This window comes from Oryzias latipes, chromosome 3 (genome assembly GCF_053564925.1).
Source record: "Oryzias latipes strain Hd-rR chromosome 3, Olatipes_Hd-rR_3.1".
In the NCBI taxonomy this organism is placed as follows: domain Eukaryota; kingdom Metazoa; phylum Chordata; class Actinopteri; order Beloniformes; family Adrianichthyidae; genus Oryzias; species Oryzias latipes.
Window position 1 is genome coordinate 8,760,112 of NC_136239.1, and position 21,297 is coordinate 8,781,408.

At 44.0% G+C, this 21,297-nt stretch overlaps 1 protein-coding gene and 1 long non-coding RNA gene across 8 annotated transcripts in view; one reads left to right on the forward strand and one right to left on the reverse strand.

Annotated features, from left to right (window-relative positions):
* The window catches only part of LOC101158260 (protein kinase C-binding protein NELL1), a 603,730-nt gene that overhangs the window by 195,892 nt on the left and 386,541 nt on the right, over positions 1 to 21,297 (forward strand). For all 7 annotated transcript variants that reach the window (XM_023952325.2, XM_078944996.1, XM_078944997.1 and 4 more), the window contains exons 11-12: positions 1,410 to 1,509; positions 20,117 to 20,245. In XM_023952325.2, the coding sequence (XP_023808093.1) occupies positions 1,410 to 1,509; positions 20,117 to 20,245 (229 nt within the window). The remainder of the gene's footprint in view (positions 1 to 1,409; positions 1,510 to 20,116; positions 20,246 to 21,297) is intronic.
* LOC111946925 (uncharacterized) lies at positions 6,628 to 8,909 on the reverse strand. Its single transcript, XR_002872738.2, has 3 exons — positions 8,877 to 8,909; positions 8,451 to 8,546; positions 6,628 to 7,078 (listed from the first exon to the last, which is right to left on the reverse strand). It is a non-coding gene; the product is annotated as an uncharacterized LOC111946925 (long non-coding RNA).

Sequence of the window (21,297 nt, forward strand, 5' to 3'; positions counted from 1 at the left end):
ATCAGTCAGGCAGCCAAGTGTCCAGATGTTCTCTGGAGTAAACCATGCTTACCTGTCTTGTCTTCTGCCACACAAAAAAAGATGTCCAACATTGGAATTTGTTGGCACTTTAGACATTACACAATCATTACACATTACACATTACAAATTCTGAACAGCTAATTTTGCATCCCTGAAACCACAGTGGTCAAAGCAGCTTTACTAAGGATGTGTTTGCTTATTAGATCAAGAGCCTTCTTTGCCTGTTTTCCAGATAGAAATGTTTAACCTGACGGGAAGTGTGAAGCCGTGTTCAATTTTGAGGAAACCTTTAGTTAAAAAGAGAAGTGCCAAGGCATATTTGCGTTTCTGCTAAAACAAAAAGGCTGAATTATAGAGATGGCAGACAGACAAGACAACAGAGATTACAGGGTTTTACCACACTGATTAATACAGGCCTGCAGGACTGTGGGGCTGAAATAGCTGAACTTGTTTCCTCTGTCTGAAGAGTGACAGGTTAAAGTGAGGTTAGTTGGTTGCGGTAATAATATTGGGTAGTCAAGCCAGGTGTCTTAAACTACAGCTGCTCTGATGTTTTTGAGGGTCGCGGCAGTGTTCTCATTTGCACTTCATTCATTCTCTAGTTCCAGTAGTAGTGGTAAAACTTTTGAATAAAGAGTAAAAAGAAGTATAAATGAATTATTAGAAATGAAAAATATACAATTTGGAATTTAAAAAAGATTGACAAATAAATTTGATTTCTATCTTTTTGTAGTAATAGTTTTAAAAAGCAGTTGAAAAAAATGTTAATTATTGATTGGCCAATGGTAATTTAAAGTGTTTTTTTCCCAAAATGCAAACAGAACTATGTAATTCCATTGTTTTGTTGGGAAAACCTTTTCATTTCACACATTTAAAAAGGTCATTTAATTTTCAATAACTACTGGAACATCCTTTTTTCTTTTTACATTCTTATAAAGAACAACTGAATGAACACAATATTGAGACTATACTGACACTGCGAGTGATTGATATTGATGGAAGGCAGCCATGGTGCAGAGGTAGAGCAGTCAACCTTTGATGAGAGGATCGCAGGTTTGGATTCTGTCAATATGTCCATAATTCATGCACTCATCATTCATATTTGGTTGGTGATGGTAAGCTACTGATGTAGCCACAGCTACCCTGGGGCAGACTGACAGAGGTGTGACTGCCAGTTCGCGCCTATGGCTCCTCTGACCATCACCAGGACTTTCATACGCATTCACACAGCCACACTGGAGGACACAACAGATGACTGGGGGTAGCAGGGATCGAACCGCTGACCCTGCGATCATTGGACTCAACCACTTGAGCCACTGCCTGTATTATTCTTTTTTGATTATAAAAACAAATTTGGCCAGCACTGTAGCGCTGTCTTATATTTCCAGAACGGCCTGATGATGAAAGTGACGGAAACCTGTCCAGAGCTCAACTGTACCATCAGCGAGCAGATCTTACCAGAGGGCAGGTGCTGCAATGTTTGCAAAGGTATATTGTCCCTCTTACCACACCGTAGAAATGCTGCAGTCATTGGATGCATTGCATGTCATGGTCTTGTTGCAGGAACTCCAGCAGTAAAACCTCAGTCTCACAGCTTCCTTGTTTTTATCTCTTATGTTGCTACTGAGCTACAAAACTAAATTGTAATTGATTGCATTATGACAAATTGTGTTGTATTTTGCAAAGTTAAATGATCTGTTTGTAAAAAAAAGATTTTAAAAAATTACTTGGGTATAGGGTTCTTTTAAGGTTTTAAAAATTATTTTCTCAAAATTTTGGATTAAAGCATAAATTGCACAAGTATGTTTCAAAATGCATTAGAAGCTAAAAGGGCATGATGCTAGATGATGCGAGATGCTAAGAGACAAAAGAAGAGAAATTAATTGGAGCTGGAGAATTTTCTTTACAATAAAAAGGAACAATCTCCAGGCTCCATGTTCTTTTTTCTTCTTTTATTCACTTTCCTAAGTCATTAAAACTCAGCCTTTATTATGACCGGCAGCAGCAGCTGTCACTGACTGCAAGGACAATTTTGTTTTCGCAATGACAGTCAAACAATCAGAAAGCTTAAAAACAAAAAACATCCAAGCGCCAGACAAAAAACCCACGTCAAAAGCCCAAAAAGAAAGGGCAACTGTGTAGTACAGGGGTGGGCAAACTACAGCCCGCGGGCCGGATCTGGCCAGCCTCCATGTTTGGTCCTGCCCACTGAACAATATCAGAGATCTATGTTTTTTTTAATTTACTGTAAATTCCGGACTACAAAGCGCACCCGATTACAAGCCGCACCCACCCATTTTCACGTGTATAATTACTTTTATACATACACAAGCCGCGTCAGAGTACAAGCCGCACATGTGTTAGGCGACGTACAGATCACGTCCTGAATCCCAGAGTGAGTGCAATTCATTAGCACACCGTGGGTGGAGTTAGCTTTGACTCAGGGTCATGTATTCGAATATGTCAACATCCGTCAAACAGCACGCACCTCTATTCTGTTCACAAGTTCCTCAGTTATGGTGTTTTTATTTCATTTTTTTCTTTTTTTTTACTTATTGACAATCTAGGTATCATACATAAAATTACAAACAGTAACCATATAATCAACATTACATCCCTCAGTTATGATGAGGAAATTTACATCCGCGATTCCCCATTTCCTATGAGTCTTAGGGGCTAAAGGCGGGGCCAACGCCCGGCTCGCCATACTGTTGTGCGTGTTTAAGAATGACCTAGTATCAGCAGTGCATGGAGGGGTGAACGGGAAAAGCTCTCCTTCCGCTTGTGTCGCGGCAGCGTTATGGGAGTAACAGGGCTGGTTGAAAAAATACACCAGTAAAATAAAGCAGCGGCGACTGAAAAGCGCGCGCCTCAGCGCGATACGCGCGCCTCAGTGCGGCGCGTGCGTCAGAAGTCAGAAGCCTCTGCGCTCCGCACTCGCCCCGCGCGCTCCTTGTCTCCCCTTCCTATCTACTCCGACACCTCTGGCCAGGGCGGCTTCAAGGAGGAGCACTTCGTCCCCATTGCGCCGGGGGAAGGAGCAAATCGTGTCTGTGCAAAGCAATCGGACTTAATACTGTACGTTTTATGTATGAGGGGCGGATGCGTTGTTACGTGTGGGAGCCATCAGACTGCCATCGGCCCCACAGCTCTATAAGAGCAGCAGGAGAAGATGTCTCCAGCTCACACGGAGGCTGTGAGCTGGAGACCACTCAGTCCTTAAAAACCGTAAAAATGATCACGTCTATTTGTGTTTCCAGTCGTGTCCCGACAAAATAAAGGCTGATGTTATTCCGACATATTTACGTGCAGCCAGCGGAGTCACTATGACTCAGAGGTAAATTCACTCCTGAGCATGCGCTGTTCTCTCTGTCACGCAGCTGACCGGCTTTTCCAAACCCGTTGGTGATGGTGGATTTTTTTACGCTGCTTTTAACGATTGCTTTTAACTTGAAAGCTGCATCATACTGTAATGGCGATCACGTGCACGTTGGGTCTAATGGCACCAAAGGATTCTGGGATGCGGCCGGGCATGCGTGTTTCGTTCTGTTGAACCATGACTGAAGTGTCTAAGACCTGAAGTCAAGTCCATGCTGTTTGGCTGCTAAGCGGTGTGTTGAAAAATAAATGCCTTGTGCTTAGTGTTAGATAGAGAATTTGAACCACTCACTGAGTCCTAAAGTACGTGCACGGCGGCCGCCAATTAAATCCATAAATTAGCCGCGTCGCTGAATAAGCCGCAGGGCTGTAAGCGCAGGAAAAAAGTAGCGGCTTATAGTCCGGAAATTACGGTAGCCACACAATCAAGACCCTCATAGAACGTGACATTTTGTTCCACTGTTCTGCAGTCTGTGCCCCGACCTGAAACCCTCTAAAATCCCTGTCAAATAGAACAGAAGACAGTCTACTGTCTGCGGCAGGGGTGGGCAAACTACGGCCCGCGTGCTGGATCCGGCCCGCCTCCATCTTTGGTCTGGCCCACTGAACAATATCAGAGACCCATATTTTTTTTAACCTGCCACAGGATCAAGACGTGACATTTTATTCCCCCCTTCTGCAGTCTGTGCTCCAACCTGAAACCCTCTCAAAATCTCTGTCAAAGAGAACAGAAGACAGTCTTCCCTTTCTACGTCGCAGTTCATCTTTGCCGGTTTAGCTCGTTCTTTTTAAGAGCTATTATGCTGCTTTTTTCAAACAGCACACCCTGTTCTGTGTCCTGATTGGCTGGAGACCTTGTCAATCAATCTCCTACGTGCCGTGTCTCCTGTACAGAAACGCGGAGCTCTTCAGATCAGAAATCTGTGATCGATCAGATCTTTGTTTTCATTCTAAGAACCTGGACCACATTTCTATGAAGGTTTGAGAGTTTAAACAAGAGAAAAGGGTGAAAATGTTCATGTTTGTGTGAGAAAAGTGTATTTAGGCAGTGAGGAGTTTTACTGCCATAAATGTCTGTAATCACTCTCCCTGGATTTCACAGATCACGGTTATTTTTAGAACGTAACTCCTGCAATAAATGAGGGAAATCTGTACTGGTGAAAAGGTAACGCAGATATATGTGCAGCTACAGCAGAAGACAGAGAAATGTGCTTTTTTCATTACTGGATAAGAAACAAAAATCCCTTAAAGTCTTTTTTAGGATTATGACGGGAGAGGATCCACTATTTGTTTTTGTTTTTTTTAAATGTATATTTTTCCTGAATTTTTGTCTTTGAAAATTATAGTGTCATGTGGTCATCATTTTATTTCATAAATAATGTTATTTATTAAGGATCATGAATTAATGAAACTTTATTCATACAGCATTTCACAACTCCTTGAAGGTACCAAGGGGCTTCACAATAAAAAAGAGATCTAAAATGGAAACAAAAGTTTTAAACAAAAAAAACTCTAGAATATTCTGTTTTAGAATATGATTTTCAATCCAAATGTTTTCATCTACATTCATTTTTTTTTTTTTTTTTTTTGTTGTTGTGGACTTGTTCTGTCCAACAGCTGAGCAAACAGATTAGAGCTGAAGGCTTTTTGTGTTGGACAGGTTTTACTATCACAAAAAGAGGTTATATAGCTTAGAGAAACCAGGGTGTAGATTTGTATAAACCCCTTTTTGTTGTATTATTTTTTATTTATTTGTTACATTTAGTGTGTGTGGGGAGGGAGAGGGGAAGAATGTGATGGGGGGGGGGTGTGTGTGAAGGGAGTAAAAGGAAAAGAGGTGAGAAAGTGAGGGATACAAGTACTGATTTGAATAAGTTATTATTTTAAGCTGTAACAATTATACCAGATCTGCTGGAAATACAAATATTACATCAAAGGTGAAATTCTGACACTAAGATGAGTGGAAAACATGTGTCCATCAATACACTGTGGGTTAGGACGAGGGATGAAGCAGACAGGGAGCAGTGTGGCAGTGTGCACATGCACGTGGGGGTGGAGATACATACATGCTGCCGAAGTGAACCGTGTGGTTATAAGGGGAACCAGATCCTACCCAGCCAGACCAGGAGAGGGGAGAAGAGACCCCCAGGCCAGGAACCCCCCCGGCACCGGACCCAGGCAGCCCGGGAGGGCCAGGGACGACGACAGGGCCCCGAGAACCCATGGGCCGCCGACCACCCAACCGGCGCCCCGCCTCCGCGAGCCAGCCTCGGCACCCGGCCCGAGCATCCCAGAGATCGCCGCGCACCCACAGCCACCCCCATAACCCTATCCTCTACAACCCTCCTCCCCCGCCATATTATCTAAGCCCCCTTCCCCAACCCCCTAAATACCCTCCCCCCTCTGTAATGGGGTAGGAGAGCCACAGAGGATCAGAATCAGAATCACTTTATTTGCCAAGTACAGCGCATGTACAGGGAATTTGACTTTGGTTATTTGTGCTCTTGTGCAAACTAGCAAGGTAAAAGGATAAATATTAAAAAGATAAATAATAAAAATATGTAAGATGTAAGGTAGCTGTATGAATAAATAAACATAACTAAATAAAGGAATGGATTAAAATAAAAAAGTCAAAAAATGCAGCAGCAGTAATTCCAGTTTGACAGTTTGTGGTTGTACAGTGTCCCTGAGTAGTCCGGAGTCAGGAGTTCATAAGAGTGACAGCTCGGGGGAAGAAGCTGTCTTTGTGGCGAGTGGTTTTGGTTCGCATTGTTCTAAAGTGCCGTCCTGATGGGAGGAGACTGAAAAGGCAGTGTCCAGGATGAGAGGGGTCTTTTACGATCCTGCCAGCCCGCTTCCTGGCTCTGGATCGGTCACTGTAAACCCGAATAAGTTCAGTGAACTTAAAATTTTTGAGGAAACAGATTACATAATAATTTTTAAGTTGACTTACTTAAAAAGTATAAGTTATTTGAACTTAAAATCTTTGAGTTGAATAAATTAAAACAATTTAACTAAAACTAAACTATAACTTTTTATTTAACTAACTTAAAGATTCTTACTTTACTGAACTAGAATATTTTGTTTTTATTGAACCTTAATACATTAGTTAATTAACTAAAAAACTTTAATATATCTCAACTCAAAATTAATCATTTGAAGTCTAAACTAGTCTTATTTGTCCTTCTTAGTCAGGGCCATTCTTACAAAAGAAAAACTGAGGCAGAATTGCAATTGCAAGTTTATTTTTGAACCACCTTACAAAAGTACATTTGAACAACTTATGGTACTAGAAAGTGTAAAACCCTGCACAATTTGTGTAAAAAAAAGTGCACAAGCCATAAAAAAAATCAGTCTTCAAGAAAAGCAAAAAATGAGCACCAATCTTTTTTACACCATTTCCTTATACAACTTTATAAAAAAGAGCATTCTTACATTTCAAGAAAAGCAAAAATTGTGTACCCTTTTCCCACATAAAACTGTATTTTCTTAGTCTGCCCTTTCCCTACAAACATTAGCGCTCCAAAAAATACCCATTTAGGAATGTCGCCTACCACAAGCTCATCTTCCACCACAACTGCTGTACTGAGCGGACAGATATGAACTGAACTTGTATTGTTGTTGCTGACGGTCAGAATGCCAACAGAGGTGCTGCTGATGTCTGCCTCTGGTGACTAATCTGCAAAGAAAAAAAACCAGTGTAGTATTAAAGAAAGAATTGATCATTTGAGGGAAGGAAACTTTATGCAAAAACTACAACCTGAAATTTACATTTTAAGAGAAGGTCAGAAATTACACATCAGGAAAATGATTAAAGTTGATTTAAATTAATGATTTCAAGCATTGTAGTCAGAGCAATAAATAATTTACACATATTTATCAAACTCATTACAGAAATGATGAAATGCATAGATTAAAAAGACAAAAAAAATAAAACAAAACATAAAAGTCACTTAAATCACATTTGCTTAATTCAATACAGTGATCTTTAACTAAAGTCATGTAGAGATTGATTTATTGCTTGAAAAGGATCTGGAAGAACAGAGCGTATATAATACGAAATCAAATGAAATCAAAATAAGGCTACTTGTAAGAGTCCTCATGATTCCATAAGGCACTGTACACAAAAAAATAAACAAAATCTTTTGTAACATGACAATCTGAAAACAGGATCACATTTAGTTACCCAAACGCCACCCCTCCCTCCACCTAACCAGTTTCACCAATATAACTCTCAGCTTGTGCCTGATGGTCAGCACCTTTCAGGACACGTCCAGGAATTCCATCCGGCCCAGCTTCTTCCCTAGTATTCACCCTCTGGAACTCTTTCCTGATGTCATGCTCTCACAGTTAGCACTCGTTACTCTCCACCAGGTTGTGTCTTTGTTATGGGGCAGTTTTTCAACTACAGCACAGAACATCTCCATAAAAATGACACAACCTGCTGGAAAGAATGTCACCTTCTTGCCAATGCAACTTAAGAGCAAAGATTCAGTTCAGTTTTATTTATATAGTCCTATGTCACAACAAAAGTCGTCTCCATGGGCTTCATACCGGCAATTGTACAAGAACATGAAATCATAATACATTAGGTATTGGCTAAACTAAACTAAACAGACTAAACTAAACTGGGCATCCCTGCCATTAGACCCTCTTACACAGTTAGGAAAAACTCCTTTATAAAAAATAAAACAAAGACTCCTCCCCCAGGACGGACAGGCGATGTACCAGAACTCTTTGAGAAAAAATTACATTTTCTAGTTCAACAACTGCATTTTTAAAGTCCAGCAGATTGGCTTCATCCAGATGAAATAGAGGACGGCTGTGGGCCAGAGACGAGCCAGAGGCGAGGTCCACGGTCCACGGTCAGGTACAGGAGCACAAATGAGCTGGAGTGCAATATTTTAGGAGACCATTTGCTTTGCCACATAACATTGCTTTGGCACGACTTTCTGGTTAAGTTGTATTACCCACACAGCTGGAGTATTAACCAGCACACTGTCACTGGTACTATTTAGTGAATAAAACATTATCCGTCATAAAGTACTTACATTCCAAACTTTGAAGAACTGTGGGTCCTCCTCACGTTTGTATATGGGAAGCCAGTACAGGACAGGAGTACCTTTGACATCAGCAGTCTGCTCTTGCTGCACAGAGAAAAAGACAAATTAATATGGCAAACATATTCAAATGACTGCACCCTTTGGTCTGGCTCAGTTCAGTTCATCTAGTCTTTTTAATAATCTTAAAATTGTACAGTTATTTCAAAAAATAGACCAAACATAGGATGACATTAAATTCATATTTACAAATGCATTGGCATCAACGTTGATGTTTTTTTCTCCAGTGAAGTAAACATTTACAGTCATTCACTGAATTAGAAACGCTCAGTGATTAATATAAACCGATCCAAGTCAGCCCCTTCTTTTAGCCATACTAATGCATAATGTTGATTATGCCATGCAGTTACACCTCACCTGTTTATCATAGAGGTGCAGAAAGTCACAAAGGCTACGTTCACACTGCAGGGTTTAATGCTCAATTCGGATTTTTTGAAAAAATCCGAATTATTTGCTAGACCGTTCACATTTCCAAGTAAATCCGAACTTTTGTGATCTCCAGTGTGACCGTGACACGACCCAAACGAGACCCGCATGCGCAGAAGCCAGAAGAATACTCAACGGTGAACGACGTCACTTGTTTGCGGAGCAGATGTCAACAACAGTGTTGTCAAAAGCGGAGCTCTTTTTGTAATATTAAATTTATTTTCACGAAGGAGCAGCACAATTACAATCTTCTCATTTTAAGAAGGCAATGGAGTCTGGATCGTCTGTACCCACTGTTGTGGAATGGAAATGTGTATGTGTTGGAGCCGCTCGCCCGCGTGTGTGCAAGCGCGTGCCGCGATAGAGAATAGGGGGGGGCAGTGTGTGCGCGCATTCATGTTGTGTGTTACGGAGGGCGGTAATAAAAGAAGGTTTCCCCCAAAATAAATGCTATGGACTCTTTATTAACCCGTTCTGGAGAATCTAAGGATCAGAACAGGGAGGAGGAGGAGGATCGCCCGGGTCCCCCACGCTTGAGCACGGTCAAAGGGGAGAAAGAAAAAAAAGTTATCGCGGTAAAGGTTCAACACCACGCTCTGCCATTTATCTGGAAATTTTTTCAAAAACCGCCCAGTTGCGATAAGAGCCCTGGAGTTTGGCCTGAAAAGAGCGATCAGCCCAAATATTAATCCAATCGGGGATCTCGCTTCCCTTCCACTGACGGGTCTCAGCAGCATCGTCCACCATGGTTGATGTTTACGTTCTCGTTCCTGCCTACTTTAACGCAAAATGATGACGTTTGTTGCGTGTCGATGACGTATAGTTCGGAATCAAGTCGCCTGGCCGGTCAGACGGCGGTCGCAATTGAAAAGAACGGCTACAATTCGGAATCAGGACGGCAAACCCACGGGGCCTGGGTCGCAATTGAAAAGATCGGATCTGTGTCATTCAGACTGTCATGAAAAGATCGGAATTGGGCCGCTTAGGGGCAAAAAATTCGGAATTGGGTAGTTTCAGCCTGCAGTGTGAACGTAGCCATAGAGCCTTCCGGTTCGTGCTGCCTTCTGTCTCAAAAAGATCAGCATCCGTGGCGTCTGTCTGTCCAGGTCAAAATAAAACGGTTTTCGCAGGTTGACATTTGTGATGCGATGAAACTCAGCTCACATCTACAAAAAAAAAATTAAAATGTTAAACACAATTTAAAGCTTTTTCAAGCTACTGGTAGCTTGGAAAAACCGCTGCATTTTACAATAGCCTCAATACTCTGTCCACAATATGTAATCTAGGATGCATATTAATATTTTTTTAATATTTGTGCATTAGCTAGAATGACATATTATTTCAGAGGATGTTTAAGGAAGAGACAAAACAGTTATATTAAAATATTTGACATTATGAAACACAAATCACAACCAAACCAGTGGCCAAAATACCGCTTTTTGAGTCTTAAGCAAACTATATGATACATTTAGTACTCTAACTCGAGCCCAATTCAGGACAAAGTTATAACTGCTACATAACATTAAGGTAGCTTTGACATTTTTCCTTATTTATAATTAATTTAATTTGTCAATAAAGTCAAATGTTCTCCATAGCCGGAGGATTCATTGGACTGGGAGCTGCTCGTGTCTTAAATATTGCAGCCATGTTAATTACAATCAAAACTTACCTTTGCTCTTATTTTTCAAACGAACCGCCGGTTCACTAAAAGAAGATACGAGAACATGTTAGCGTAAGGCAGCTAGCTTAGCCCACATTTGCATTTATTAGGTTACTACGTGAAATACAAGTTACACAAAAAAATAACGATTACCAAATCGCAGAGCCTATGGTAAAAAGTAGTAGAAAAAAAAGGCAATTCCCACTGAGTCGTATATGTGGCTGTGGCAGCCGCTCTGCCAGAGCTAGCGGTTAGCTAGTAGTAACGGTTAGCTAGCTAGTAGTAACGGTTAGATAATTTAAATTGTGCGCCAACCAACTCGGTAAACGTAAAACTTGAAACTTTGCCCCAACAACTTCTTTTAACCACAAGCAATAATTCTCTGATGACATGATACTGCAAAACATACATAATTGTTTAATTCAGAAAAAATATTCGAAGATACATACAAACTCGTGGAGCACGTCATGAATACAAAGGATATACTAGAAGGAACATCAAAAGAAGCAACAAATATATAATACAGAGGCGAAAGTCATAAAATACAATAAAAAATAAAATAATACGACTTACCTAGACGTATGTGCGTTATCGACTTGTGCCAGCTGCCGCTCGCATCAGACCTCCGCCATCTTGAAGACTTCTGTGTCTGAGTTCACGTTCATGGGCGTACATTATGACGTCATCACGTCTCATTACTCATAAGTTTTGACTCCAAGGTTTCATTTACTCAAAATGTTTTAGTCCAATAAAGATATAACTGTGGCAAAAGTTGAATCGGCTTAAAGGTTTTAAGCTGACTCAACTTGTTTGTTACTTTTGAGTTCAGTGATCATAAAACTTTTGAGCTCATTGGACTATCCGGGTTTACAGTGTACAGATCCTGAATGGGGGGAAGGCTGGAACCAATAATCCTCTCAGCAGATCTAATGATTCTCTGTAGTCTGTTCCTGTCTGGTAGCTGAACCAAACCAGACCGTGATGGATGTGGTCAGGACAGACTGGATTATTGCCGTGTAGAAGATGGTCAGCAGCTCCTGAGGCAGGTTGAACTTCTTGAGTTGTCACAGGAAGAACAACCTCTGCTGAGCCTTTTTCCGGACCAAGTCAATGTGAGCGGTCCACTTAAGGTCCCGTGAGATGGTGGACCCCAGGAACCTGTGTGAGTCTGTTGAGGGGACAGTGCTTTTGAGAATTGTGAGTGGGAGTGGTGGTGGGGGGGGGGTTCCTCCTGAAGTCCACTGTCATCTCCACTGTTTTAAGTGGGTTCATCTCCAGGTGGTTCTGGCTGCTCCAGAAGACTAGCTGCTCCACTTCTCCTCTATATACAGTCTCATCGCCGTCCCGGATGAGCCCAATGACTGTGGTGTTGTCTGCAAACTTTAAGAGTTTCAGAGAGGGGGCTCCTGATCTGCAGTCATTGGTGTAGAGGGAGAAGAGCAGAGGGGAGAGAACACACCCCTTGGGGGGCGCCAGTGTTCAGGATCCGGGTGCTGGATGTGAAGCGACCCAGTTTCACCTGCTGCCTCCTATCGGTGAGGAAACTTGTGATCCACTGACAGGTGGGGAGAGGCACGGCAAGCTGGGACAGCTTGTGGTGGAGGAGCTCTGGGACAATCGTGTTAAATGCAGAGCTAAAGTCCACAAATAGAACCCGTGCGTAGGTGTCTGCAAAGTCGAGGTGGTGCAGGATGTAGTGGAGAGCCATGTTGACTGTGTCATACCCTGACCTGTTTGCTCTGTAGGCAAACTGCAGGGTGTCTAGCAGAGGCTCTGTGATGACCTTCAGGTGGTTCAGCACCAGTCGTTCAAAGGATTTCATGACTACCGAGGTCAGGGCGACTGGTCTGTAGTCATTTAGTCCTGTGACTGGGGACTTCTTGGGGACTGGAATGATGGTGGAGAGTTTGAGACAAGCAGGTACCACACACATCTCCAGGGAGCTGTTGAAGATCCTGGTGAAGATGGGAGCTAGCTGGTCAGCACAGACTTTCAGGCAGGAAGGAGAGACTCCATCGGGTCCTGGAGCCTTCCTGATCTTCAGCTTCTGGAACTGTTGACGCACATCTCGTTCACAGATCATCAGTGTGGATGAGGGGGAAGGTGTGGGGGAGGTTGGGATTGCAGGTAGATCCTGTGTGATGGCAATGGTGGCTGAGGAGAAAGGTGATGTTCTTTCAAACCTTGAGTAGAAGTCGTTAAGCTCCTCAGCCAGGTGGTAACTGTCTGAGGGGCGGGGGGGGATGGTCTCCGGTAGTTGGTCATGGTCTGCAGGCCTTTCCAAACTGCAGAAGAGTCGTTGGCAGAAAACTGGTCCGTCAGCTTTGCAGTGAAGGACCTCTTTGCGGCCTTGATCTCCTTTGTAAGCTTGTTTCTAGCCTGCTTATACCGGTCCCGATCACCACTCCTGTAGGCCTCTTTTTTGTCCTGACGTAGCTGCCTCAGTTTAGCAGTGAACCAAGGTTTTTTGTTGTTGTATGTGCAGAAGGTTTTAGTCTGCACACACATGTCCTCACAAAAACTGATGTAGGATGTGACAGTGTCAGTGAGTTCGTCCAGGTCTGAGGCAGCAGCCTCGAAGACGCTCCAATCAGTGCAGTCAAAGCAGGCTTGCAGTTGCATCTTTGACTCATCTATCCATATCTTCACAGTCTTCACTGTGCCTATAGGTTGGGATAAGATAGACTAGGCAGTGGTCAGAAAGTCCCAGGGCAGCGCGGGAAACAGAGTGATATGCGTCCTTTATTGTTGTGTAGCAGTGGTCCAAAATGTTCGAGTTCAAGTCACGTGCTGTTTATATTTGGGTATTTCAGCCTTGAGGTTTGCTCTGTTAAAATCCCAGAGTGTAATCATCAGAGAGTCGGGGTGGTTTCTTTCAACCTCTGTGATCTGGTCAGCGAGTTGCTGTAACGCCTCCGTTACGCACGCCTGTGGTGGAATGTAAACACCGACCAGCACGAACGACGAAAACTCCCGCGGAGAATAGAATGGTCTACAGTTTATGAAAAAAGGCTCCAAGTGCGGGCTGCATGTCTTCTTTAGCACAGTGACATCTGTTCACCAACCTTCGTTTATATAGAAGCACGTTCCGCCTCCCTTTGATTTCCCCAACAGCGCAGTGTTGCGGTCCGCGCGGTGCAGCTGGAAGCCCGGTAGGTGAAGTGTGCTGTCCGGGATGTGTTCACTGAGCCAGGTTTCAGTAAAGCAAAGGGCGGAGGAGCAGCGAAAATCCGAGTTTTTTTTTTTTAGGAGAAGCAGCAGTTCATCCACTTTGTTCCTATCCTATCCGTGTGAGTGAAAACAGGATTAAAAAGTCTGGCACTGGACTGCCCGATGTGCAAAAGCTCCTCTCTGCTGAATGTAACCGCAGTGGTAGAGCGGAGAGCGGGAGGATCCCAGCGAACCAGCCCCCAGGTCCATCCCACCCATGCACTCTCGCACACATACTCACAATCTTCTGGTTACCTCCGCCGCCACGCAGTAACCCCCTCCGTCCGACCGACCCCCCAGCGTCGCATGCCCGACCAATTACCGCAGCCGACAGGATACCCACAAGCCCGGCCGCCCTGAGAGGACCAGGCGGGTGAAGACCGGCCGCCCCTCCCCGATCCCACCCATGTATGGAGGTGTGGGTGTGCTGTGTGTGTGCTGCAGGTAAAATAGGAGGTCTCCAGTGTGGGGGGCCCCACCGCTGCCAAGCCACAGAGCCCCCCCACTCCGGGGTCCCTCTGTGTGTGGTGTGTATTTGCTGTGTGTGTGCTGCTAACATGCAGTGTGTGTGTCTAAAGTTAAAATTGTGGGGGGGACCAGTGAAAGATGAGCACGGATATTTCACCGTGCCCCCCCTCCACCAGACCCTCCCCACAAGGCCCTAGATGAATCAGGGTGGCTAATATGCAAGTAAAACTGGGATGGAGGGCAGGCGCCGACGCGACCCCAGAAAGAAACACCCCCAGTGAGCCCCGCCAGCATACCCCACCCATCCAGTTCCCGGAGCACTATGTGACTGTGTTCAACATTTGTTTGGGTGAGAGCGGGGAGGAGTGGCGGATGGGCACAACCGGGGGAAGAAGGCTCCACCGAGCGACCGGCCCCCCAGCCGGCCGCGATAGGCGCCCCCCCTCCCAGGGCGGCCAGGCAGTCAGGAAGCGGCAAGCCAGCCGCAGATGGAGGCTGGTAGCGTCGAGAGACAGCCAGCAAGGAAGGGGCCCGGTGCCAAAACGGTTGGGCAGGAGGTCCAGCACCACCATTCATCCCCTGACCTCCCTAAGGGATAGCACACCGCCCCCCCCTTAATTAAAAAAAGAAAAATATAATAATAAGAATAATAAATAATAATAAATACTGTGATATATATATAAAAAAACGCCCCTCTCACCCTCCGCGGGTGGTTTCTCCTCCAAGCTCGGGTCCTCTACCAGAGGCCTGGGAGCTTGAGGATCCTGCGCAGTATCTTAGCTGTTCCTAGCACTGCGCTTTTCTGGACTGAGAGGTCTGAGGTCTTTCCAGGTATCTGTTGTAGCCACTCCTCCAGCTTGGGGGTTACTGCCCCGAGTGCTCCAATTACCACAGGCACCACTGTCACTTTCACTTTCCATGCTTTCTCCAGTTCTTCTCTGAGTCCCTGGTATTTCTCCAGTTTCTCATGTTCCTTCTTCCTGATGTTCCCATCGCTTGGTACTGCCACATCCACCACAACGGCTTTCCTCTGTTCTTTATCCACCACTACAATGTCTGGTTGGTTTGCCATTACCGTCCTATCAGTCTGGATCTGGAAGTCCCACAGGATCTTTGCCCTCTCATTCTCTACCACCTTCGGAGGTGTTTCCCATTTTGATCTTGGGGTTTCCAGTTCATATTCTGCACACATGTTCCTGTATATTATTCCAGCCACTTGATTGTGGCGCTCCATGTAAGCTTTCCCTGCCAGCATGTTACACCCTGCAGTTATGTGCTGGATTGTTTCAGGCGCCTCTTTGCACAGCCTACACCTTGGGTCTTGTCTGGTGTGGTAGATCTGAGCCTCTATTGCTCTGGTGCTCAGGGCTTGTTCCTGGGCTGCCAGGATGAGTGCTTCGGTGCTGTCCTGTAGGCCAGCCCTTTCTAGCCATTGGTAGGACTTCTTGATATCAGCCACTTCAGTTATGGTCCGGTGGTACATCCCATGCAGGGGTTTGTCCTCCCATGAGGATCTGTCCTCCAGCACTGTATCCTCTGTTCTCCATTGCCTGAGACATTCACTGAGCACACTGTCATTTGGGGCCTTGAGCTTGATGTACTCAAGCATCTTGGATGTTTCATCCTGGATTGTGGCTTCTACGCTCACTAGTCCTCGGCCTCCTTCCTTGCAGCTAGCATACAGTCTAAGGGTGCTGGATTTGGGATGGAACCCTCCATGCATAGTGAGGAGCTTTCGTGTTTTAACATCCGTGGTCTGTATCTCTTCCTTTGGCCATCTTATTATTCCTGCAGGGTATCTGATAACTGGCAGTGCGTAGCTGTTTATTGCCCGGGTCTTATTTTTGCCATTGAGCTGGCTTCTCAGGACTTGCCTTACTCGTTGGATTTAGCTGTTGCAGCTTTCCTTGTTGCCTGCTCCAGGTTGCCATTTGCCTGTGGAATTCCAAGGTACTTGTAACTGTCCTCGATGTCTGCTATTGTTCCTTCTGGGAGTGAGAGCCCTCCTGTGTGGACTACCTTGCCTCTCTTAGTCACCATCCGGCTACATTTCTCGAGCCCGAATGACATCCCAATGTCAGTACTGTAGATCCTGGTGGTGTGGATCAGGGAGTCAATGTCACGCTTGCTCTTAGCATTTAGCTTGATGTCATTCATGTAGAGGAGGTGACTGATGTTGGCCCCATTTCTGAGTCGGTATCCATAGCCAGTCTTGGTGATTATTTGACTGAGGGGGTTGAGACCTATGCAGAACAGCAGTGGGGACAGAGCATCACCTTGGTATATCCCACATTTGATGGACACTTGTGCAAGTGGCTTCCCATTGGCTTCAAGGGTGGTTTTCCACAGCGTCATTGAGTTTCCTATGAAGGCTCTTAGAGTCCTGTTGATGTTGTACAGCTCCAAGCATTCAGTGATCCATGTGTGTGGCATCGAGTCATAGGCCTTCTTGTAATCAATCCAGGCTGTGCACAGGTTGGTGTGTCGTGACTTGCAGTCTTGAGCGACTGTTCTGTCGACCAGGAGTTGGTGTTTGGCTCCTCTGGAGTCTCTACCAATGCCCTTCTGTGTGTTACTCATGAATTGATCCATGTGCCTATTTATCTTGGTTGCAATGATGCCTGACATGAGCTTCCATGTTGTGGACAGACAGGTTATTGGCCGGTAGTTGGATGGGACTGCACCCTTTGAGGGATCCTTCTGGATCAGGATCGTTCGCCCTTCTGTTAGCCATTCGGGGTGAGTCCCATCTCTTAGCAGCTGGTTCATTTGTGCTGCCAGGCGCTCGTGGAGTGTGGTAAGCTTCTTTAGCCAGTAGGTATGTATCATGTCAGGGCCCGGTGCTGTCCAGTTCTTCATACCTGAGACTCTTTCTTGGATGTCTGCCACTGTGATGGTTACTGGATTCTGTTCAGGGAGGTTGCTATGTTCTTTTCTCAGAGAGACCAGCCACTGGGCATTGCTGTTATGTGCTGTCTGTTTCTCCCATATACTTTTCCAGTACTGTTCAGTTTCTAGCCTTGGTGGGTCTGCTCGGCTGTTTTGACCCTGCCACTGAGCGTACACTTTTGCAGGTTGAGTTGCGAAGAGCCTGTTTATTTGTCTGGCTTCATTGTCTCTTGTGTACCTCTTTAGGCGGCTGCTCAAGGCTAGGAGCCTTTGTTTGGCAGTTTCCAGTGCTTCAGGTATGGGCATCTGGCTGTATCTCTTAGGTACTTGCTTTCTCATTGTACCTCTTTGAGCCTCTGTCAGCTTACTCACATCCTTCCGAGTTGCCTTGATTTTGGCCTCTAACCGTTGCTTCCATGGTGGGTACTGTTTTCTTCCATGGTTGCTCTTGTAGCCAAGCATCTCAAGGATCACTGCTGCTGAAGTGTAAACCAGTTCATTGGTTTCTGTGATGGTTGTGGTAGGAATTGCCCTCAATGCTTCATTCACAGTTTCTAGTAGACTTTCAGGTACGTCACTTAACCGTTGTAGCTGGTGTCGGGGTTGCCTAGTGTTCATTGTAGACACGATCTTGTCTTTCAGGTCAGTTGCTGCCTCGCTCAGCGTAATTGTGGTTGTTGGGGCTGTGTACCCAATCTCAGGGTGGGAGTGTGGCATAACCTCCTCTCTGACCTGTTGTTCTGGCTCTCCCGTGGCATTATATTGTATCGCTTCAATCTCAAGTTGTGATAGGAGTTGCCGTTTGTGGATGTTAGAGCACTGAGCTACCAGTTGTTTGGCAGTTAGCCTTGATTGTGGGTTTCAAAGCATCCATTCATTCCACATTCTCTGCATGTAACCCCTCTGGGTGGGATTACTTGAGTAGTAGCATTCTAACAGAACCTTGTTCTCACATCTAGTCCATTTCCGGCTTGTTCCAGTAGCCCACTTTACATCAGGGTGCTCTGGTCCCTCAGCACCTGACGCAGACCTTGTTTGGCCGGGCGACGTCTGAGCCGTCATTGTTATGGTAATTACCCCATTTCCATGGTAATTGCCCCCATTTCATTGCCATTTTTTCCATTACCATTAATTGTTCGTTCCGCCCTGGGAATCGAACCCGGGTTTCCTGCACGACAGTCCTACACCTTACCAACCGAGCTACCCAGCCATATATATAAAAAATTAAATTAAATAATAATAATAAAATAAAATAAACCCAGCCAAGTGAGCCCCTTAACCCCTCCTGTGAATGCAACGTCGACCCCCGGGAGGCCAGGCCGTGCGCCAACTACTGGCCACGGGTGAAACACCGGCCACGGGCAGACGACCCCAGGCCCCAGAATCCCAAGCTCCCCCCCAGCCCCCGCCACGGCGACCAGCCACCCGGCCACCGTTCCCGGTCAACCGCACTGCCTACCCTGCGCCCAGAAGGCATCAGCCCAGGACGAAGGCATCAGCCCAGGATTTTTCTTTTTTTTCATCTACATTCCATGTTATATCATTCTTACTCCACACATCTGCTCGTGGTCCGGCCCTTCTATCCAATTTTAGAACCCAATGTGGCCCGCGAATTAAAATAATTGCCCACCCCTGGTCTACGGGAACTATTGCAATCTAGCTTGCACATTTTTTGGAATTTTTATAGATCGTCTCGTCACGTCTCGGGCATCAATGGCAAGCCAATGTGGAAAAATTATCAATTCAGAATTTCTAGATTTTAAACAGTGTGCACGTTGTGACCTTGCAATTGTGGCGTACTGTTATAACTCGCATGTTTTTCAGTGGAATACTGTGAAAATTGAATGCATGCATCCATGGCTGGATCTGAACATATTGAAAAAACACTGTGTTTGGACATATAAGGAAGGGGGGCGTGGTCACAAAAGACCTCCATTGCTAAGGACATCCAAAAGTGTACGTTTTCAGATTAGTCTGAAACTGACGTTCATCTATTCGTTATCCCCAGGCGACCAAAACATAAAATGGTTGCTATGGAGATAAAATCAACAGAAAAATTAAAAAAAAAAGTGGATTTTCTATCAACTTATCACATGTACCTCTTACCAATATGATTACCTTAAGCAATGTGCTTTTCTGAGTGAGTTCATGATGCTGATCGCAATGCTACCACTTTTAGCCACATTAGCACAACTGGCATAGTCAGCATCCTAAGCAATGTCATTTTCTGAGCTACATCAAAGATTGTTTCTCCTGAAAATTAAACTTCATTCATTTTTTTAATTAATGTACCCTGACAAGCGGAACTTATTTAAGATACTGAGTTATAGGAAATGTACACTTACACAATTACACTTTTTGGGCATATTTTTGTTCTGGCATGAATTTATTGGAACACCTTTTCCTGACAATCTTTGCAGCTGTCTCAGGTGTCATAAATAATCATCTCACTGTTGACTTCATGTCGTATGGAAATGGCTTTATGGCCCTTTCTTGAATGACAGACAGCAGTAACTGCCTCTGGCTTGATAACATTTTTCCCCTGTTATTGATTGTCAGACAGCTCAATGCTGTAGACAAAAAAAAAAAAGAGAAAGCATATATTTTTAGAAGATCAATAAATCTCTTATTTTTCTCAGGTTTAAATGAAAACTTGTTTCAAATAGTTGTATGTAACCACTTCTTTTTAAAAACAGTAATGTTAGTTTTTTTACTGTGAATAAAAGAAAGATTTTACAGGCAATGATCAATATGTCCTTTTAGTTGTAGAGTGTCTTTTTTATTTATCTGAAGAGAACCATATTTTCTTTAGAAATTTGCTTTGTATTAGTTCTTTTTTGCAGTTAAAAATATAAGATGACTTTAAATGTTTGTCTGGATGCACCTTCTGTCTCCTTCTGACTTAACAGCAAAATTAATTGCTCTTTTTGCCTCTCTTTTGCAGGTTACGACTTTTGTGCAGAGGGACTAATTTGTGGAGAAAACTCTGAGTGTAAAAACAGGAATACTAAAGCAGAGTGCGAATGCAAGAGTGGCTATGCTTCCATCCATGGGGATTCTACTTATTGTGAAGGTAGGACCTGATTTTTTTCTGGGCTTTGGCTGTTTAGTGGCTAATGGGACCAACTTATTTAATTTATTAGCTCACAAAGCTAAAAAATGCTTCTTGGGTATGCTGGTGTGTCTTTGCATACCTATAATAGGAACCTGCCGTTGAAGTGTAAGCTCTGGAAATGAGATATTTTTATTTATATTTAATTAAATAATTTAAATCCCCCCAAAAATATCTAATATAAAATGCTGCATGAATATGAACTACCAACAACGTTAAAACAAATTGTGCATTTTCTTCTCTCTCTGCTGACGTCAAATGACCACATCACCTATTACTAGATTTGCTGCGTTGAGATCCATGACAGGGGGCGTATTTTGTTTTGAAAGGAACTTGTGTGAACTCTGTCAAAAGTTATCAACTATTACATCTTTTGAATAAAAGGCCATTTTCTTTTCATGTTTTATTTATGCCAAAAAATAACAAACTTGTTAAAAATTTGCCCTGCGAAGTGCAAAATTGATTTTTGACCAGTTTGTGAGGCTAAAGGCTATACTCAGGACAACACAAATGCTGAGTCTTGGATGGGAATTAATCATTCCATAGGACTTCAACCATCTGGACAAAGTCCATCAGAGGGTTTTCAGTGTGTTATAAGCTTCCTGAGTGGGTTCTTAATACTTAGAAAGGATGAAGCTAATGGTCTTATTTGGTTAAGAAGCTTAGCAACTTCATGTGTGGACTGAAATTCTTGCTCTTTTTTACATTTTTTTTATTTGAGTCCACTGTATTGAGTCCACTAATACAGTATTTTTTAGAACCACATAAATCAGGATTCCCTGAACATCACTTGAGCTGGTCACCATGGGTATACCAGTCTTTTTTGATATGCAGTACAAAGAGTTTACCCTCAGCTGTCTTATACCACATGAGTAAGGGGCTGGGAAGCTCTGATTATTAGATCAGCTATGTAATTCACCCAGGCATCGGAACAGTTTGGCTTCTGCAACTCTCTCCGTATTTGAGGACTGCATGCTAAAGACAGCTCAGGCGTCTGTGTAACTGGATTAGCA